The 23,026-nt window shown below is 37.6% G+C and overlaps 2 protein-coding genes across 2 annotated transcripts; both read left to right on the top strand.

The window, feature by feature from the left end:
- The first annotated feature begins 628 nt into the window (after window positions 1-628).
- Window positions 629-2,876, top strand: LOC106153472 (uncharacterized). Its single transcript, XM_013527412.3, has 5 exons — window positions 629-951; window positions 1,313-1,566; window positions 1,782-1,817; window positions 2,287-2,415; window positions 2,669-2,876. Exons 1-5 carry the CDS (start codon window positions 946-948, stop codon window positions 2,826-2,828), a joined length of 585 nt encoding a protein of 194 aa, XP_013382866.2. The 5' UTR covers window positions 629-945; the 3' UTR covers window positions 2,829-2,876.
- Window positions 2,877-3,453: 577 nt separating this feature from the next.
- Window positions 3,454-22,959, top strand: LOC106153451 (uncharacterized). Its single transcript, XM_087017873.1, has 30 exons — window positions 3,454-3,661; window positions 4,860-5,009; window positions 6,875-6,978; window positions 7,845-8,000; window positions 8,206-8,293; window positions 8,690-8,998; window positions 9,156-9,275; window positions 9,556-9,696; window positions 10,211-10,296; window positions 10,578-10,745; window positions 10,888-10,978; window positions 11,422-11,550; window positions 11,793-11,936; window positions 12,696-12,790; window positions 13,486-13,659; window positions 13,941-14,031; window positions 14,210-14,362; window positions 14,895-15,017; window positions 15,440-15,813; window positions 16,506-16,625; window positions 16,912-17,046; window positions 17,312-17,411; window positions 17,660-17,893; window positions 18,405-18,545; window positions 18,940-19,092; window positions 19,429-19,530; window positions 19,924-20,025; window positions 20,996-21,046; window positions 21,403-21,532; window positions 21,795-22,959. Exons 1-30 carry the CDS (start codon window positions 3,523-3,525, stop codon window positions 22,489-22,491), a joined length of 4,800 nt encoding a protein of 1,599 aa, XP_086873999.1. The 5' UTR covers window positions 3,454-3,522; the 3' UTR covers window positions 22,492-22,959.
- Window positions 22,960-23,026: the final 67 nt, after the last annotated feature.

Genomic DNA, 23,026 nt, shown 5'->3' on the forward strand with positions numbered 1-23,026 from the left:
CTCCTCCTCCACCCCCACCACACACACACACACGCACACACACACACACACACACTGCCTCTTTCTTGGCTACAGAAGCTAGGCTGATTTTGTCCTAAAGACGGGTTAGGAAATTCCATGTCTCACCGGGCAGCAAGAAGGCACTTCAAACAACCAAATCTCACTGCTATGAACTGTTCTGGAGCCTGGAAACTCGTTGTCCATGCGGCAGTCATGTTGACGCACACTCGCTAACATCGTATCTGTTAATTAAATCGGTCTATGTTATAGAAAACACATTTGATAATGAAAAACAATTTTAGCGAGTTGTAATTGAGGAAACGGTTCGGGATTATTTCGACCGACAAGGAAACAAGATCAAAGACATACACTGTAGCAGTCATATACCGAGGATTTGGCGGCTTATATCCTTAACCTGACGGTACATTAACGGGCGAAAACATATGCAATGTCTATTTAAATCCCTTAATGCACACACCGTATATAAAAATTCTCCGTCTCACATTTATTTGATAATTTCTGAGTCTGAATTAAGGAAGCGGCACGGTAAATAAACGGATCTAGGGGCGTTATAAATTTAGCCATATTAACTATCCTCTAGGGGTCCACTGTCTCAAACGTCTTTAATACGCCAAGTCATGGTCATTTACTTGCCTCGGAGACAGCGGCGTAGTTTTTATGCCTCCCAAGCCCCCCTGCAAGGATATACAACAGTAACTTGGATATTTTACTACGACTTTTAATTCACTTTATTGGCTTTAAAGTTTAAAACGGGACAAGTGAAAATGCATCTCTAAACGATTATTTGAAGAGTAAAATACGGGGAAGTGTTTCGGGTGGATCGGTCATCCGTGAAGCAGGTAATTATTTAAGTACAGTTGTCGAAAAGGACAGACAGGCATTTCTGCCCCCATTGGTGATTTCAGCTAGAGAGAGCTCGGCAAAATGAAGGTTGGTGAAAGAACGGATGCACTTCTGAGACAGACAGACAGACAGACAGACAGCCAGACAGCCAGAGAGACTCACATGGACGCAGATACGCACGCATCTGAATATTTCCTACATTGAAATATTTACTAATTGTTGTGTGATGTGTATAAGGTTCTTCTTACTCTCTCTTACCATATATATATATATATATATATATATATATATATATATTATAGGTCATTTATGAGATGTCTGTAAATTATTGTTTGACCATAGCAGTTTGAAAACAATGTGCTAAAACCAATAACGGTCTTTGCCATTATGATTATTAAACGCTTCTGCTGAACTGAAGTTACATGAACAATATGCATCATACCTGCAGGTCGTCTTGGTTTTCCTCATTGTATCCTGTGCTGGCGTTGCTGCGCAGTGGGACTGGGGGCACGGCGGCTCGGGCGGAGGGAACAACCCATGGGACTGGTTATTTAAGCCTGTGACGAAACAGACCACGACTACTACACAAAGCACCTCCACTACGCCCAGAACGTCCTCCGGACAGAGTCCTACTAAACCTGGTCAGGATGTCCCAAGTCACCCGTGTGACGGCAATGTCCCCGATCTGTCCCAGGATTGCTAGTAAGTGCAACATAGATTTGTCATTTGTTACACGAAGAATTAACAGAAACTTCAAACGTTATCGTAGTTAAACAATACTGTAATGAAGAATTTAAACATAAATTAGTAAGAAACGGCCTATTAAACATGACATACATTTTAGTAAATAAGGATCATACCATATAACTAGCGTCTGATGGACTTTTTTGCTTAAAATGATAATGCATCTGTTTTAGCGAAGAACTCCGAAGATATGGGATTTTTCCTTTTTCGTAAGTACACGAATTCCATGGTTAACTTTGTGTTGTTAATTGTCCGAACACAAATTTCAGAATTTCATAGAGACCTATTTAACCCACCTCCTCCCCCGGACCTGCGTTCTATTAAATTTAAATAGATTATAAATTAGCTTAGCAAGTAATCCTTTTTAATGTGATTTCTAATAGTTTTTGTCGAAAAATATAATTTACCCAAATACTGCTTGTGAATAATTCACACAAGCAATTTTCTTGTATGTGGAGTCTCAGGGGCGACGCACCTAAATCTGTTTAGGGAAAGATTGCCATTGCGAACGGTGCTTTTTCCCTCTATGTTAAAACATCTTACGTTGTATATTTAAACACGAAGGAAGCATAGAGAGTCGGAAAAAGTCACTGAAACGATAATAAATTGCTCAAATAACGTATCGTTACTATTTGCCCTCAGTTGCGCTTATATCGCATGTGCTATTTTCGTTCACAGACCTTACTGCCCTAAAGATGAGTGTGAGGAAAAGTATGTACCGGTTAGGAAAATCAATGTACCGAAAATAGGGTGGTGCGACGTTGTGTGTCCGTCTATGTATCACCTGCCACAAGTGGTTTGTTCCGGGTAAGTTCAATTTTGATTTCATTTGAATTTTTATGTACAGAATGCAATTGGATTTCAAATTGACGGAAACTTAATAAATCTTTATATCAATATGTGTTTGTTTTCTTATTTTATTCAAGTGAGAACGACTAATCATTGGCTCAAATGTTCTATACTTGCATGAACGTATATTATAATAAGTTATAATAAAAATGCTTAACATATTCGGTTAAAGACGTAAATTGGTTCTGAAATCATAAGAAATTTTTTTCAGGGAGATCTGCAAGGCGGAATGCCGATCGCGCTGCCTTCCATCCCAGCATGTTGAATACAGAGTCCTCGTCCAATGTCCTCGTCACAAACCCTTCGTGTGGCACGTCTTGGCAGAGGTGTGCTGTGAGTGCGAACCCTGCCCTCTAGCGGGCGGCAGATAATCTCCGCCAGAGAAAAACATTCGCCGTTTAAAGACAGTCAGATCTGAATACAGACAGACATACGTTTTGTATCCTATTTAGGAAATTTTGAATTTAATCGTAAAAGCTATTGTATACAATCCTTTATTCATGATGCCAGTGACTAAAAAGTTTTTTTAGATATGCGTACGAAGTACGTAAAGTTTACTTAACGTAATACAGCGTAAATATATGAAAGCTATTTTCGAATGTAATGCTGTAGGACTACATGTCTGTCAAAATAAAATGACATTTTATGGCTAATTTTTCATAGTTCCTATATCAAACACACAATTGCACAATACGGATAATAATTAAGAAAGATGAAGGATATCACAAAAAAATATTAAAGATTATCAGTATTTCATATGAGTTCTTATTTCGACCTGTAAAACATGTAAGAATCGTCCAAGATTACTCACAGTCTGGCGACATACATGTAGCATAAAATCAAGCGAGAATTTGCGGAATTTAGAGGGAAATTGGTATAAAAATAGTGCGGTTCAATCTTATCTTCGAAGCCCCCGCTTTTTCTGACCTTAAACGACATCAATCATGCTTATCACAGGGTAACTCTACGCAACGCAAACATTGTGCTTCATGTAAAACCTGCACAGCTGATAGCAAAACTGTGTCAACAGTAAACGGACAGATCCGGTATCTCTCCTGAGGGCAAATGTTCAGTACATGTAAATTTTCAGTGTGGATTTTAAGTTTAAAGTCATTCTTACCTTACAAAAGAGAAATGTTACAGAATAGAGTTAAACCTAATCTGGTCCGGTCGGTGTTAGTGTCACTGACCTTGCTTACAGCAGGTAAGTGATAAGCTTTGAATACATGTAGCACTCCGTTCCGAGTGACATTTTAAGTCAAAAACGTTTGCAATTATACACATTAAATGTCTTATAGGCCCGAAGGTTGGGTGTTTCTTAAGCAAAGCATCACATTGCACTATAATGAATAAATGGATGAAGGAATGTAGGATACACATAGGACGTAAATCTCATTAACGATCTAATAACCGTTCAATCAATAGCTGAAAGGATAGCCGCTGTCAGTCTGTCAAGTTTTATACATGTACAACAAGATTTAGACCCAGCTGGCCTACTTTGCTCAGCGTATTGCTACAGTATCGTTAGTTTTATCAAATTAACCCTGCGTCATGCAGGGAGGTTGTTACATATTAACATATATCGATGTATTGAGGAAAACAGTTGACTGTTATTTTGAAGCGAATCTATGTGAAACGAATGAATGGAATGAGGAGAGTACAAAATATCCACCACCATTATCTAGTCTGTGTTTAATTAAGTATTACCTTCGCAAAAATTACGCTTAAGTGTATTTTTAACCGTTTCCTAAACTACTACTTTGAAATGATCGAAGTGACTTCATAACTTCAGTCGGAAGTGTTAAGTAGTCTGTTATACTTAAGTGAATTAAAACTCCTCCCTTCATTATTGAAATAATAGAAGGAAGTGAGCAGATTATTAATTAGTAATAAGAAGCAACTATATTGAAATATTTAAATTATAGAGATTTATTTAAATTATCGTACATTACAGTGATTTTTAATGTTCACCAAAATTTTAATTTTAATTTTTAAATTAAAATTTCTTTGGTGGCTTTGGTGGATGTCTCTGTGATTCAAATAAATTAGCTTGGACATTTACTCACTAATTTTTTTTTCACTTAAGTTTCAATGAAATTGAACTTTTAAACTCGACCAATGAGATTGAAACACATTTTCATCCCTGCGATGTCCTCGAATTTCATAAAATTTAAATGACCCTGAAGTTTCTAGTAAAACATTGAAAGTAAGTAAATTGATAACCAAATTAATTTTAATTGCAGAGGCATTATCATAGTCACACACCGCATTTAAAACCAAAATTTAAAAAAGGTATTGAATGTCAAAGACCTGCAAGTTGGAAAGAATACTGCATAAGTGCCAAAATCATTAGTCTCTTTATGCTTTTAACCAATGATATATGTTTAAATTTCCATTCCCAGACGCTGTGATCCCCCCTCCGTGTTCCTTTGAGTCCGGTATGTTGTGTACGTGGGTACAGATGCATAATGACAACTTTGACTGGAGGATTAGACAGGGTCACACGCCTTCCCTCGATACTGGACCTATGGCTGATCACACTTATCAAAACGGTAAGCGCAGCACGTGCGGTGAAACATTTATTTAAGAAAGATTGAGGGCGAGCGTACAGTGTGAAATATTGGTGGAACCCTATAGAAAAACGGCAAGTCAGATGGGTTTGCATGCGTTTGGAAAATTATTCGCACCGTGTTTGATGTTTGCTTATAGCAGGTCCCTTTAATTTTATTATATTGTAAAAGGCATTTTGATTAGTTGCTTTCAAATCACGAGTGCTATTATGAGCTGTGATCTCTCTTCTCGATTTCTGTTTATGTCATTGAGGAATAAATTGGATACACAGAATCTAGTCACAGCCCTATATAAGATAATGTAACCACAGCTGTGTATAAAATATTACTTCCAAAATTGCTTGCCAACACCCTTTTTTTACCTGAGCGTCAGAGTATGTGACCGATGTCAGTGGATTTAAAAGCTTTATGTCTGGACACACAATATTTACTCTTTATCAGTTTTGCCGGTAACTTCCTTGTTCACCAGGCCCATGGCGACGGCATATACATTTCCCTGCTTTCTGTTTACTGGACGTGTGACTCATTGTAAATTTGTGTGTGAGATCCTACACGCCATATTTGTAGACGTTCATGTGCCAGCCTTAATGATTCATTATAGTCGCAAAAAGAAATTAAATATTTGCAATAAGTTTATCAAAACTAATAAGTCTGAAACAAACTCGATTAGTAGTTTCCAAGAACAATTCATTTTAAATAAGATAAAGAAAGACGAAATGTTTGCAGTGGCCGGTTTAATAATTAATCAGTAAATTTGCACACTGATAATACTGACAGCAATTACTGATTAGGCAACTAATACTATTGACCAGTTTCTTATATCTCAAAGATTGGTTGAGGGCTATTTACGTATCTCGTAGACGTTTTTCACGAAGTTGAACAAGATCCCATGTTAATGCATTAAGAAAACCCTTGTATAACAGTCACAATTTTGTTTCAGCTTATATGTATACAGCAGAGACATCTGGCGACAGTGTATATTATAGACAAAACGGTGTAGTACTGAATCTTAAACTGAAAATATATTTCAGTGCAACTTACTGTTTGGTTAATGTTGAATGCTGCACGATTTTCCATTTAGGCCTACTAACACAACTAGTATATGGATAAGCTTAAAACCTCGCAGTGAAAGTGCAAGAATGAATGATTTTGTTCACAGGCACCTCGAAATGAAAATAATTGGTTAACATCATACAGGTGTATAAAGCGTAAATGAAAACGGACAAAGAAAAAATTACATGAAGTCTAACCGTTATGTAGCTACACCTTATTTCGAATAAGGAAGCGCACAGTGTAACTAGGCTATTTTCAGTAACGCCCCAGATTATACATGTCCCCGCGGCGTGTGAGCGGTGAGCAGGCATTTCTCGCGCTTACAGTTGGCAAAGGAGGTAGCGACAAAGACTTCTTGATATTTCTCTAATACGGTAACTGTTTTTATTCCATGCTATTGACAAGTTCAATGTTCATCGCACAGATAGATAAACAATGTGCAATAGTGCAGTGTTCAATAGTGACTGCAGGCACGCTGACATGGCTGATGTCTTTTTAGTGTCATTTTCAAGACAGAAAACAAATCAGGCTGAAGACAATTAATCCCTCCCAGAGGATCAAGAGGCAGTAATGATCTTTGAATGGATTAGCTAAAGATTGAAAAATATGCATATCTAAGAAAGCCTTTGGACACAGCGCTTCAAATGTACGAATGAGAAAAGATCAAGCAGGCTGATAAAGAACATTAAGGGGGGAACGTATTGAAATCTCAATTACTGTATGGTTGTGTGTCTCCACTACCACATTTTCCATTTTACTTTTTATATACATGTATTTTTCATTAACCCTTCCAGCCTCCGGACATTACATATACTTAGAGACATCTCAGAAAAATTACGGAGAAAAAGTGAGAATAAAGAGTGCATTCTTCACCCCATCCATGACAACCGTATGTAAGGTAAGGAGCTCCTGTTGGCGTGACAGGAAGAGTATACGTATAGTTCTAGGAATGGAACGCTAGCACGTTTTGTGGTGTTTAACGCCCTTTCACAAGTTTGCTTATAGCTGTATTTGCGGAAGTTTTCGTTGGTGATGCACCAATCGACATAAAACCGGTGTGACAGGAATGGTAATCCTAGAAATGGAAGCCCGGGGTCCCATTTGATTAGTACAGATTAGGGTTAGTCGGAATATTGGGGTTAGTATATTGGACGAATGTCACCTGTACAGAGTAATGGAGAACTACTACGGTTCCTAGCGGACTACCATTCCTGTCCCACTGCATGGGTACATCTTGTTGAAGTGTTATGTCGGGGCAACCCGATCCGTGTTAAATGGATCTACTTTTATTCGAGCACTTATATATGACCGCTTTGGCATTTTTTTTTCAATTTGCACATGGAGTCGTAAGTTTTTTAATAGAAGAAGAAGTCTTAAAAGCCTTGTCGTGAAGAAAAGTAACCACGAGTTAATTAAATGGTTTATACTGGTACAGGCATATACATGTTGCATATTACATGTATGATGTTTGGATTTTATCAAAATGACATAGGCCTACAAATACCTGAATTACGTAAATTCAAATAAAGAATCAACGTTTAAAGAACTCCTAAAACTGTCTTGCACGACACTAGCAGGAGTTTATGTTGAGAAGATCGCAAATTCTCCTATAAATGGTATGTGGGTAATTTGATATGACATTTTTACCATTTCCAAATTTTATATTTCTTCTCCCATTGGCCTGTAAAGAAGGAAGTAAACCAAACATTTTTTTTTTTTTTTGAAAACTCAAGACCAAGTTTTCATATTTCTTCCTTAATTTAGATGACATTCTATTATTACATCTACGGAGAGGACACCAACCAGCTGAATGTGTACGTTGTTGCCAACGGAGTCGAATACATATACCTGCGCCGGACCAACCGACAGCAAAGATGGGTCAAAGGAGAAGTGACCATACCCAACATAGCCAATATATCAGTAAGGATAACAATCGTTAAAAAATCGTTTCGTCCAATGGTGTTCTTTTGTGCGGACGGCAACGCTAAACGCATTTTTTTTCCTTTTGAACACAACTGTTAGACAAAATTCATCTAAACAAACATGTTTGCAAATATGCGTTTTTAATAAATTGATATATGTACAAATGTATGAGAGAGCTATTAAATTTACCTTCTACTTTTAGATAATTATAGAGGCCGTGGTGGGTACAGGTTACAAAGGAGACATAGCGGTTGATGACATCGCTTTCTCACCTGAATGTATACCTGAAGGTAGGAATACCAGTCCTATATAGACCCGGTATAGTTAAGATTACTTGTATAAGAATTGTATAAGAATTGGGCAACCTGGTTGATAATCTTCTGGATTTTTTTCACCTACGTTTGTTTGAAGTGACATTTTTGTTTCTTTCATTTTATCTACAGATTTGTGTTTGTTTTTGTTTTCTTTCTTTAAGTTGTTACTTCATTTCTGTCGTTTAAGATAACGAAATTGATCAACATACAAAACTCTGACAACAGTGTGTAAATTTAAGTACAAATACGCAGTAGGACAACCCTTTATCACTAAAACATAATATTCTTGCAATAAAAATGGCAATATTTCGTAACTCCTAAGCATGATATAAATTGGTTACCTTCACAATGCTCTTATATCTTACCTTTGAGTTGAGAACGCAGTTCGACTTTCGTATGACAACGACCTATCGTCTGGAAGCCTGGAGATTTATTCAAGTGGAAGCTGGGGAACCGTCTGTAAAGCTGGCTGGACGCAAGCCAACACTAATGTCATATGTGGTGCCTTAGGCTTCTATACAGGGACGGTGGTGACACCTATTGGTGTTTCAGGAAGTCTGCCTCAGCCTTTGACACATGCCCCGCGTTGCACTGGGACGGAAACTGCTCTGTCTGGCTGCCCTGTCACGGCAGTCACGTGCACTAATAACCCTGCTGAAGTAGTGTTCCTGGCCTGTTCAGGTAGATAATAGTCATTATTATTATTATTATTATTATTATTATTATTATTATTATTATTTCGTGCACAGTTGCTATTGGTAGGAAATTCGTATTAAGCATGTCATTTTAATAAATGAGCGTATCCTGTGTACTCTAAAATGAAATTTCTTCATTATAGAATACAAGAGACAGTGCCACCATAACGAGTTTACATGTGACAATGAGAGATGTGTTCCTCTACAGGATGTCTGCGACTTCACTGACCACTGCGGGGACGATTCAGACGAGAGGAATTGTTGTAAGTCATAAAACGTGTTATGGAGGGTGTTGCAGATACACATAAATGTATTCGCTGCAGTTGCTTCAGTATGATGGTAGTTACATTACCCAGGTTATAACATATGTGTTTTAAGTGTCTTACTTATACTTTAGGTTTTTATGAAAAGATGAGTAACAAATATGTCAGGTGAAAGCAGCCCATTTGATTGGATGTTTCCCAACAGTGATTTTAATTTAAAATTTTGAACTTCACAATTACGTACCATTCTATCACATTAATTTATGTTTGTTCGTCATAGCGAGTTACGCAGGGCGATGCGACTTTGAAACAGACTTTTGTAACTGGCTGAACCTTGCCAATGAAAAGTTAAACTGGACGAGAGTACGTGGTGACCTATCTGCTCAGCAGGGCCCGAGAGGTGATCATGGCGGAGACAGATGTAGGTTGAGAGAGAGAGAGAGAGAGAGAGAGAGAAAGTGTGTGTGTTACAGACCGACTGTCCGGATATTAGCACACAATCGAACACACCTATACCTTATTAACTTTTGTTGTGTTTATTTGAATAAAATTTGTAAATGTTTCTTATTCTTTTTAAAGCAGCTGCTTATGATAAAGAACACATTCAGAGCAAGTTGATGCGCGGACTAACAGAACTGCGGGCTTAATATGGCCAACCCACTTAAAGCAACGTCGACTAATCCCCTGATGGTCTCTCCCGCCTTCAAACGTGCCGTCGTTGCAGGGGCCTAGCATATAAACCCTGGAGCCAAGGTTTAATCCATTTAATGGCGCGTGTGGAGGTAGGGAGGCCACCAGGTAATTAGGCGACTTGCTTTTAAGTGGAGTCGGCCATATTTAGTGGGCGAATCCGTTAGTGCACGGATTATCTGTTATGAATGAGACCAAAAAGTCAGCTTGCATCTTTTGATCCGATTGTAAAATATCTTTTTCAGATAGCCATTACCTCATGCTTCAAGGCAATGCCAATGAGACCGGTTCAATCGCTTTGTCTCAGAGAATAATTCCATCTTCCTGCACGGTGAGAATTATTTTCGAAGCAGTTGACTATGTCTCTAAAATGTCATTTTGGACTCGGGAGTTAGCTTTTTATTAGCCAAGTAATATACTTGGATATATCCAATTCAATACTGACATTTTGCTTCAAAATATGTAATGTGAAATTCAGAAAATATGCTGGTGCTTTAAAGGTTAACGCCGTATCAGTCTGTATTTCTGTTTTAAATATAAATATTTGTCTAGAAATATTTTGTTTAGATATAAATATTTATCTAGAAATATCATGCTATTATACTCTTCCAGTTGTCCTTCTACTGGTTCAAAACTGCAGTATCAGATCGCATCACAATAAGGGTCAAGCGCACGGATGCCTTGACCTATCCTGTACCGTATGGACGTACGGTAAAGCGTGGGGAATGGGCATTTGTCAGGGTCAATATATTCCCTGCACATTATGATTGGGCTACTCCGGTATGTATGCATTTGTATATTAAAGGTACCTTATGTTCATTACATCTTTATCTGACTAGCAAATATTATTTTTAACACTTTGTCTTCGCAATTATCTAACATTTGCTGTACCTAACATTTCATTTCTATTCCTTTACCTCAGAATACTGTCGTAATCATAGATGGCGCTCTAGGCACAGGAAGTAGAGGCATTTACCTGGATGACATTACGCTGTCTCCTGAATGCAGGCTAGGTACACCAATTATCTTAAGTCTCCCGAACTTAGAATACCATGTTGAAGTTTGCTACAACATTTATTATGCAACATTTTTTTTCAATACGACTCCCTCCCTGTACCGGATGACTTGGTGAATTTCATGTTTCTCAAAATTATAGAGAATCCATTTACGCAAATAATTGATTTTCTTACATTATAATCATGTCCAGGTATGTACCTGTGTAATTAAAGGCCGTATAGTGTCGCAAAATTACCTTAAAACATAAAGCATAATGTCCTTCAAAAGTGGTTAAGTTTTGTTCATAATTGGAAGTCATGCATCCCATAGGTGGTAGCCATCTTACCTTTTTGAGGCACTTTTGCAAGTAAGCCCATTTGCCCAGTAAGCAGATTCATAAACCCCAAATACCAAAAATATCTAATTAAAAATTGTATATCATATTTGTTCACTTTTTTAGCCTTGCCTCCACCCATGTGTTCTGCCCGAGACTTCAGATGTGGTAGCGGGGAATGCATTTCCGAGGATAAAATCTGTAACTATGATAAAGACTGTATTGACGACTCTGATGAGGCAAACTGCGCTGGATGTGAGTGGCCCGCCTTACGCTCTCTCTCTCTCTCTCTCTCTCTCTCTCAAACACATATACTAATATACTTGACTATGTAAGTATATATTCTTATATACTTGACTATATACTAACTTTGACAGGTTGTAAATTAATAAGTAAAAAAACAGACCGAGATACTAAAATATTAAGAAAAACCTTGAAACATTGAAATAATAATCATCAAACAATTTACTCTTAGGAACTATTATTCTCTGCTTAAGGGTTAAGATGTGACTTTCAAACTGATTTCTGTGGCTGGTCAAACGCTGTAAGCCAGGATAATTTTGACTGGACTCGGCACTCCTGGGCCACATCAACAGTCTACACAGGACCTAGCTACGATCACACTCTGATGAACAACCAGGGTATATTATATTATATTATATTATATTATATTATATTATATTATATTATATTATATTATATTATATAGTGCAGAGAAATGTCTTGTGATATTTAATTTCCATAGATATATACATGTATTCACATATCAATATCTATATTTACACGTGAGTCTACACATATCTACAGTATCTATCTATTTACCTGTCTGTCTAGTTTTCCATCATTGTTATGGCATAATTACGTTCCGTCTTGTAACATCTGAATGAAAAGACCTTCCAACTCTTGCACCTATGTATATGGTAGCGTATACCTTAAATTATAGTGTGACCGAGAAATATTTTTGAGTGTAGTAAGTTTTCCATTGCTCCTTGTGTGATTAACATCAAGACGTAACTCGGTTTCCAAAGATGCTAAAGCTGTACTCTACTAACGAGGCATTTCTACCCATTTGTGCAAGGGTATGGATGTATGCATCGAGTAGATTTAATGCAGTTATAGTTTTTTTAGTATGTATCCTAGCCATCCAGTCGCATTTCTCTTAAAGGGTTTAAAGTCTTTTAAAATGTTATACTGGAGTTACAATTTTAACTTATTAGTGACGTTGCGTCTCTCTCTCTCTCTCTCGGAGATTTAAATAATTATATGATCAACGTAAACATGATCAACGGAAAGAAAATACAATTTGGCAAAGTTTTTTTAATTCCTATGTTATTATCTTTTTCTGCAAAGGACAGTAAATATTGTTTGCGATATTGACACAATTTAACATCACATTTTAGGAAAATATATTTACACGGAGGCTTCAGTTCCTCGTCAAAGTGGCAATAGAGCCGTCCTGAGGAGCCAAATATTCACTGTTAGCGGTCTGTGCAAGGTGAGTATACGTTTATTTCTTGTCCAAAAAGGTCTGATATTACTTGTTCGTCTCGAAGATGACTTCGTATATATATATATATATATATATATATATATATATATATATATATAGTTTTGTAATACAGTGTATATACAATTATTTTTCATTTGCTTCAGTTATATTCTGGTAGCTATTAAACGGCATTATTTGAAAACAATTATTAATTTTTTCTTTCTGTCAATGTGTTGTTTTGCTTACCTCAGATTATATTAAATTATGTAATGATACAATAATTAGCTTTGGCTTTTGGTCAATATGTTATTTTGCGCCGCGGTCGATATCATTTTTTAAGGTCAGCAAATATATTGACATCAACCAAGGTCGATAACTGTATATCTGGAGACGTGTCCAATTTGTTACAATGCATTCATAATAAATTAACTCTGTTCAGACGATTGAAATAATCTGTCTCAGCGTTCTCGGATTTATTGTTCCTTGGCTACCACTGATATCGGCAATTTTAATTATTTAAAATTAAGAGAACTACTTAATCAGTTAAAGACATACAAGTGAACAATGGTGTAGTTGGAATCGATCTGAACACAGGCACAGAAACAACAACGATTATCTAAGGTACAAAACCTGTTCAGCCGCTTTCCCAACCAACAACGCATATTCTACATATATGAACATGAGAGCCTTCCCGTTTACAGATGCGCTTCTTTTACCACATGTATGGAAATAACATGGGGAACCTAAGCGTCAGTGTACAAAACAGAGACCGTCTTACTCAAGTAGTCCAGAAGTGGAGCATGGCCGGGAACCAAGGGGACAGGTGGCACTTTGCTGCCGTGGATCTAAGAACTACCGGTATTGCACGGTTCCGGGTAAGTTGTTATGTTCTCATACTTAGTGGAGTCAGAGGTTTGCGGAGGGCACATAAATAAACGTCTAAATTTTAAAAAAATGACGTGCAATTTTAGTAAAACGTGGGGCGCAGGGGTGGAAATATTTCATAATAGTGTCTCGTTTCGCTTGCTTTGTGATGCATGATATTTGGATGTGATGTAGATTCAACAGGCTTTGCTAAATGATAAATAATGCCGGAAAAGTGTTTATATTTCAAAAACTCAAATAAATGTCCGTTCTTTTTTATTCTTGCTAATAGGTCCTGTTAGTTGGTACAGTGACGGGGTTTCCGCGGAGTGATATAGCTGTCGATGACGTATCTTTCACCCCCGGATGTAAGCTTGATGCAGGTACGAAAATTTTATAGCATGACCAAACCGCTATTATCAAAAAACATCTGTAAAGAGATCTCCCTGCCTAATATTGACAATAGTACATGGTTATTCCACAAAAACAATGAATTTTAAGCCACATCAATGACGCATACACTTTGTGGTATATCAGTATGTGTAATATTTTGACTTCCAGGTACAGAGGTCCGCCCCAAGGGATACATCCGACTCCGAGGAGGCCCCGTGTCTAATGCCGGGAGAATAGAGATCTATCATGACGGGAGCTGGGGTACCGTCTGTGATGACGGTTTCGACCAGACTGATGCAGAAGTAGTGTGTAGAGAATTGGGTAAATAATGAAGTTATTTTGCCATAATAATGAAGGAAACTACATATACGTAATGAAAAGGCAGAGTCAGGTTAGGAGTGAGCAGCTATGTGCCTGTCTGTCTGATGTACCCTTTTCCTCCTCTCCTTCTCTTCCCCCCTTCCACGACAAAAAATGAAATAGATTCATACATAGTATAACAAACAAAGCAATACAAAACCAAGCGATTATGCGCCCTTATGCTCTTCATATTATTGTTGTAAAAATTATCTATCGTTTACTTTCATTTTTGCCCATCCCATTTGCAAAACCCTGGGTCTTCTACTGGATATGTATAATATTTTGAACAAAACAGTAATATTAGTAGAAAATTACAGTTCGTAAAATGTTTCAGTAAATTGTACTGCACTCCACGGGAAAGGCATAACCAATTTCCTCCTCGAGCGAAACGAAGGCAGTGCATTCCCTCTTTCTCTCTCCCCGGGCGCTTGCCAAGTAGTTATTTCTTATGAATACATTTATCATTATTTCATTATCGTTTTATGTCTTGCAGGTTACATTGGCGCCGTGTTCCCCAAATTAAACAGTTTTTACGGTCCTGGAAGAGGAAATGTATGGCTGTCTGAACTGCAGTGCTCAGGACAGGAGCTTTTTATCAGAGCGTGTACCCATTCAGGTAGGCATAACCCAGCGAACACAGAACGTTACCCTAACGTTACCATAATGTTTTTTTGGGGGGTATATAAACGATATGGTAACGTTATAATAAAGTTCTGTGTTTGCTGGAAATATACTGAAAGACATTATGAGCGAATGCTAGGTTTGGAATGCTCTATGCATAGGGTTTCATAATTTTGATATTTCCCACAATATAAAAATACTGTGCTTACATTTTGTGTTTTACATGTAGTGCGGGTTCTAGATGATTTGTTTTCAGTGTACCAATATCTCGCAACTGCTTTCGATTGGAAAAAGGTGGTTGTGGATTCATTCATACTGCAGACTTTTCAGGACAATGAATGAAAATTATTATATATGAGAAAATTATTTAATTAAATAAACGTGTAAAAGAATTAATAGGTAATTGGATATTTATAGGTTGGAACGCCAGGACATGTGATTACACAACCCACAGTGAAGACGCAGGAGTCGTCTGTGACACTGCAGGATCAGTTGGAATGGTGCGATTATCGCACGGGGAAACATTCACTAGAGGGCGTTTGGAAGTGCACTATGGTGGAAAATGGGGTGTCGTCTGTGCAGGGTCAAGAGACATTAACATCGTTACCAACGTTGCACTTGTCGTCTGCCGGCAACTTGGACACAGGAATGGGGTTGTCTTGGCGGGGAGAAGCGTCCCCTCTGACGGTGCTGTCCTCTCCGGGCTTTTATGTGTGGGTAATGAAAGAGCGATAACAGAATGCAGACACGATCCATACGGAAGTCCATCAGTAACCTGCTTTGATAGTTCTGTACGTAACCTTTTTTGAAAAATATGCCTTAAACACGGGAGTTTCACAAATGAACGTTATGTTCACTTGAGAACGCCACATAGAACCTCAACCCATACATACAAATACTCTAAAATATTTTAAATGCTTTTGATATTGGTAGCAATCAGTCAAATTTCTCAAAAAGAAACAAGGAAAGAAAGAAAGATAATGAACAATCAATCACCCCTTCCAACCCACGCCTTACATTGTACCATACACAGTGTAGACTCCATTATAATTAAATTTGCATATGGCGTTGGCAACATTCACTTAGCATAATTAGAATGTGCCAAGAGCAGATTTTGTTCTCATGAACATCTTGCAATATTTTCTAAACCACACAGGATCCTGTATACAGATAAATGAGATAGGTGCCAATGATATAACATCCATGCTTCGCGTAATCGAGAGTCACGTTCAAAATTAAAGTGACTTTGTGCTGTTGGTCTAAAGAATGAAGTTGTTATTATGAAGAAGGCCCTAGCTGACACTGTGAATAAAAATATTCAAGGAATTTGGTGTATTGGCTGAGTTATTAAATCAAGTAAAACGGGTAAGGTAAAAGTAAGTATCCTAAGATTCTTAACCTTTTTAACTAAGACTGATTTTCGATTTAAATTATTTTATTAAACGGGTCCACTCCAGCACTAGTTATAATTTAAATTTTGCAGGCTCTTTGGCTGTCTTGTGACAAGGATACCTTGCCACTGGTCGGCTCCTTAAGGCTGGTAGGAGGAAATACATTAAACGCCGGGAGACTAGAGATTTACCTTAATGGACTATGGAACTCTGTAAGCAAACCAAACGTGTATGAAAATCTCCTAGAGTAAATGATTTATTACCTATGAACTTAAAGCATAGTCTCAGTTAAGTTTTTCAGTGACTTCAAGCTTTAACATTTTCAAACCGCCTTGACCTTGAACGTGAAGTCTCCACTGGTCATTTGCGTTATACCCACACCTGAGTTCTGCCTCATTAAACTGCATTTTCATCAAAATTCCCCGACGAATATTGATAGCGTGCAATATGCAAAGACAAAATAAATAATCATTAAATGCACTATTTGCTTTATCCTAGATGTGTTCCAACATCTGGACCGCTTATAGGGCAGCAAACGCCCAAGTCGCCTGCACCCAGTTAGGGTTTGCTTTTGCGTCTGAGGAACTGACCACAGAGTTTGGACAAGGGACAGCGGTTGTTCATTTCCAAGAGGTATGTGGTTACAATTTAGAGGACACTTCACTCTGATATTGCTCTTCATATCATGTTTCGGTATTTCCCAAGACAGTCCTCTTTATGCAACGTGAAATGTCAAACTAACATCTATAAAAAATAATATTTTAGAACCGTTTCTTGGAAATATAACTGAAAAGAAAATCAAGTCCGAATAAGCACGTATATGTAGACTTAACATAATTTATAGCTGTTACACATGTGGATTTAAATGGATTGACTATGCCAAAACCCAAAACTTCAGCTTCGCTGTGCCGGTTTAGAGAACAGCATACTTGATTGCAGTCCACCCACAAGTCACTCCCAGTTTTCCTGGTGTCCCCATGTTGGAATTGTTTGTGAAGGTAATTGCATAATACCAGTAGATAATAAAATGGATGGTCTTAATTATTGCACATGTGCCTATGTTGTATCCTACTAAGTCCACGACGAGAAGGAGTTGATGCCGCTATCGGTTGCCCCTTATACATCACGACATTATTTAACGTATGCTAAATTACGCACAGACAGTGTTTCATTTTTCTTTTTTATAATCTTGATAACCAAATTACACGTAGAGCTGTAACTCTCAGTTTTAATTGTTTTTTTATAGGCCGCCATTTTCCCAATAGCACACGCCTAAACGATGGCCAGATAGCAGACAGTTTTGAAGGGGTGTTAGAGGTATTTGAACGGGGGCAATGGCACACTGCGTGCACAGAGAGGTTTAACGAGAACATGGCGGCTGTCGTCTGCAAAGAAAGGGGTTATGCAAAGTTTCTCGCCTTCCACTCTTTCCCTGTTGCTCCTTCGGCCGATGTGTACATAACAAAGGCAGATTGCACAGGTACGCTGTATCTAGAGCTTTTATTTGTTGTTTATTGAGGAAAAATATCGACCCACTTTCTGAAATACATGCATGTTCACAGTACAAACTAATATACATCACCCCGAGACTGGTATACAAAAAAACTTTTTGATAGTTTGTAATCATGTGTTATGCTATCTTGACTGACGGAACAATTTTACTGGCTTGTACTGGCTTTTTGTGACCTTACAGTTAAAGAGGTAAATGTACTCGTGACGTCATATAACTGAACAATAATGTCGTCAAAATTGTAACCCATGCATGCTCTGTGTAGTAAAATTACTGGTTTATGATATACTTCCGTCAGGTGTAAAAAACTACTTTTATACACCATATAGTTATATAATAAGAGGTTAAAGCAGGGGGTAATATACCCGTGACGTCATATAAATGAACACTCTCTACGTCACATCTGTAAACTATGCTGTAATGCACAGGCTGTCATCACTATATTCCCCTTTAATCATACCTCGTGGTTTTCAAATTAAAGGTAATGAGACTCGCCTCAGCCAGTGTCCCCACCATGGTTGGATTCGAATGGTGGACCAGTGTATGCAGTTCAGAGGTTTTATATGCTACAGACAGCCACTGTCACCTGAGAAAGACACATCCGCACTAGGAGTGTCAGGCGGTAAGTATAGCCGTCTATACGCTACCAGGAGTAAAGGACCGTTCAAGAATAGTATACGATACAGTATTTTTTAAAAGATAAACGCTTTTAAAAGACAAGTGACTGCTTTGATTCTTTGGAGATTATCTTGTGAAAACGCGTATATTTGATGATTCACTTTGATGCGGAATGCCTGTTTGTTAAAATGTTTTTCTGTGTTTACAAAGTTTCCTAAGGTAAAGTACAGATTCCCGTTTTATCAAATTATTCTGACTTTTGAAATAGATCCCGAAGGTTGGCGTAACTACAAAAAAGGTGGACTCGCAATGACATATTAGATAAAAAAAGATAAGACTGACGATTTTTTTTAAAAAAATTTTATCTATTATTATTATTGCTGTTATTTTTGTTTAAGGTTGCGGTTCCGATGGCGGAACGTCAAGCGGGAACGGCAGTATGGGCTGGCTACAGACGCCGCTTTTCAGAAGAAAGTACTATGACAACAACGTTCTCTGCAAATGGGCAATTGTTGTGCCCGTGGGATACACCATTAACCTGCAGTTTGATGGTGGGTGCATTCTTATATCTTAGGTTTCAACTGACACAAATATTTTTCTGTTTGCGTGCCTATTTATTATTTAATATTTTTATATAATTATTAATATAATCATTATTATTATTATTATAAATATATATATATATATACCAAGTAAATGTTAATAGCTGAATTAGCGTTGCCTTGGTAATAATCGAGTCGTTTATGCTCTACATGGACTTATTATTTTTCATCCACCTGTCATTCTGCATTAAAAAAGGTTTAGGGATTCTTGACATTTTTTGGAGCAGAGGTTGAATGGACGGACAGATTGTTAGATTGACATTTCTATTTATATTGATTTCACAGTTGATTCGGTGACAGAGTCATGTTGCGATTCTGTCAAATTGTTCAAGGAGTTGGAGGGTTCCGTTACTCTCCTTAGAAATCTCGCAGGTCGACTACCGAACAGTAAGTTTGTGTCTTTTCCCTTACAATATTACGAAAGTTTTTTGTCGTTGTTTAAAAAAGACAATCGCTTGAGATATGCTTAGGAAGGTACACATAATACCGTCCGTTTAGCTGTTTTTGTAAAACACTTTTCTTTAGTATTAAGCTGAATATCCAATAGATAAAAAATTATTTTGAATTTAAAAAGCTATCCTTTTCCATTTCAAGAAATTAGACATAAGTATGTTCATGATACTTATTTAGGACATAGGGGATTTTGACATCTGTCCAAATCTTAAGTTGGGAGTTTTGTTTTCTCTTTTTATGTATTTTAATGATATTTTTCTAATGAGTATGCATTTGATGATGTTCGACAAATACGTATTATTGATAATTCCTTTTAATTGAATTAAGGTAAGCTCCATGTCAATGCTAATATCATATTGGTGGAGTTCTCAAGTGATGCATCAATGGGTGCAATGGGTTTTCGCTTATGGTACAGAGCTGTCCCACCGTGTAAGTATAAAACTGAATCAAAATGATGCAGGTGCATGTATTTGAACCCCCAAGTTTAAAAATGATTTTTTTATTTTATTTAAGTCTTTTTATTTCATTTACTCATGTGTTTATCTATTTATGCGCTTTAACACCAGAACTTTTAAGGACGAGCAGATAATTAGTTAAAATGCGAATTTGTCTGAGTATTTGGCATTGTTATCCACATTTAAACTTTGTTATCTCGTTGTTGTCGTTTTTTCTAACAATATGAGTGTAAGAAATGAACACAATGCGTGTGAACTCCTCTTCTAGCTCGTTTCGTTCTTACATTTGATACCCCTTACTACAAGCATGGTACATATAATTATTTTATCCCTTTTCGGTGTCCTTGTGTTGGAATCGTTCATGAATATTCTTGGTCATTAAATAATTAATGAGACATCCTCTCAGGGCAATATACACGGACTGTTTGGGCATTTTTCTAAATGTAATCGAGTGGCTTTGATATATTGATATAATCTTAACAACGTAAGCATATAGTTTGCTTATTTACATTTTGCATTTCAGCACATTATCACAGTTAATTGTCCAGCGCGTCCCTTAGTATCTAAGCCAAGACCATTATTTTAGCTTTTTTAGTTATTTTATTATTATTTAAGAGCTTAACTCAAACATTAATGAACGGATATGATGAAAATTCAGATAATGTCAGAAATTGAATAGGCCAGTCTACAATAGATTTCTAGTATTTTAAATACATAACGACAAACAAAAAATATAGGTTGCCTTGTTTTATATTACACATCATATTTTAGTGCAATTTATCCCACATGGCGACTCAGCAAGAAGAGTCTGCCACTTTGTTTATTCTCGTTATGAGAGAGAGAGAGAGAGAGAGAGAGAGAGAGAGAGAGAGAGAGAGATGAAACTTACATCCCAACATGCGCTCAACATGTCATGCATAAATAAGGTGAAAATCATTTTTCAGATACAACCACTTCAACCACGACAACGACACCAAGTCAACTTGCCCCAGCAGGTAGGTTTAGCTGTTCTTTTTCCGGTTGGTTACAGACAGCACAACGACATATAAAACGCTATATATCAGTATATGTCCCTTTTCTTCTAACATCATCAGGCTTAAATTTTAAATGCCAGCGAGTAATCCAATCACTGATGACCATGTACACTACAGAACTGTCAATCAAACCATGACTCGGAATTAATTTAATATTTTAAAACTTTCTTCTACTTTTTGACTTTCATTTTCATTATTTTCTTTATCTGACAGCCTGATGTGAACCAAGCGCGGTTAACGTAATTCCGAGTATAAGTCACGTGGTATGTCGGCCACGTGGTGGTCACGTGATGTAATGATCACTGGGATATTTTTAGGTATGGTTGGTTATAGAGCTGACACGGTAGTGGTGGCCGTAGTGGTCCCTGTGGTTGTGCTGGCAGCAGCAGGGAGTATAGCATACGGGTTGTTTTGTTTTTGTAAGATGAAGAGAGAGCGGAACAGTCGGTATGTATATTGACCAAGATAGACGCGTAAAAAATTTAAGCTAGCTAATGTTATCAAAGCGCATTTCTTTCTGACACACTCTAATGTTTTTGATATTCTTAATCAGACAACTTCTTCAGTCTGACATAACGTCGCTAGGTGTGATTTGTGTTAACTGTTGTTGCTTCCTTCGCCCTCTCCGCCATTATTATTATTATTATTATTATTATTGTTATTATCATTATTATTATTATTATCATTATTATTATTATTTGCTCGTAAGTGATAGGTTCAGCAGTCTGCGTAATCTACGCAACAATGAAGTAAGACCACCGGCTGCGTGCAGTTCTGCCAGTCAACTTGCCCCGCCCCCAGTGACGTCTCAAGCCCCGCCTCCATATAGCAGTCTCTCTTTTAACGACGCTGAAGACCACGTATACACGGATCTCGACAACGGTTACGTCATTCTGCAAGGTCAAGATCATTCCGCCAGTTTTCATCGGGATGGCAACCCCAAACGAGAGTCGGATACCAAAGAAAACTTCTGCACGCAGACACCCCCCGCTGCAACTAATTTTCCGCAAAGCAATGACCGTGTGTGTAATGTAGCATTTTCTGGGGACAATAATGAAAGGAGTGGCGTTTCTGACCCACCAGATATACATATTCGTCAACATGGCGGAACCCCTGGACATGACATCCCTAAACAATTTTTGTGTCCAATCAAAGGAGATCTAATGAAAGACCCTGTAATCGCGAGCGATGGTATCACATACGACAGAGCGGCTATAACACACTGGCTAAGTGGGAGCAGGATTTCCCCTGTTACAGCAAATGCTATGGCAGATTCGAACTTGACACCAAACAATCAGCTGCGCGAAAGTATCGCAACGTGGCGTCTTGGAAACCCTGAAATCCAGGGAAGTTACATTTCACTGAACTCTCGACCTTGTACACCTATGGCTGATGTGGAAGCTTAAAATGCATAGTACTTTATATGTAGTTTAATATGTACATATACGATCATATGCAAGGAGTGATACGATAGGCCTATCGACATCTGTGCGTGGGGATGGGGGCAGCTACATTCAATGGAAGATCATGTTTTCCATCTTTTGCTCGGTATAGTCGCACATGTGCGCATGCTCTACTTGATGGCTTGTAAATTGGAACACTTCAAGAAAGGCTAGGAGGACCCAATGACTATTGTAACCGCTTTTGATATCTCTGGAAAAAGATGGGAAGTTTAAATATGTAATTACTTTTTATTTTTGTAAATTCATGTAAAGGTGCGGCATTTCCATATTCCAGAGAAGTTCCTTTGTGTATTTTTTATATTTATAAGCAACAGCAAGATGTGCGCTTGTTTACTTATATCGTGATTGTAAATTGTGTTGAATAGTTGATGTACCTTACAGTCTATAAAGCACGCACAATAACAATCGGAACCAGTGTTTCCTCTCAGTTATGTTGATCGTAATTACAGTCATTTGCATTCGACAGTAACTGACCAAA

Source organism: Lingula anatina, chromosome 7, assembly GCF_051362555.1.
Source record: "Lingula anatina isolate TDL-2025a chromosome 7, LinAna3.0, whole genome shotgun sequence".
NCBI lineage: Eukaryota > Metazoa > Brachiopoda > Lingulata > Lingulida > Lingulidae > Lingula > Lingula anatina.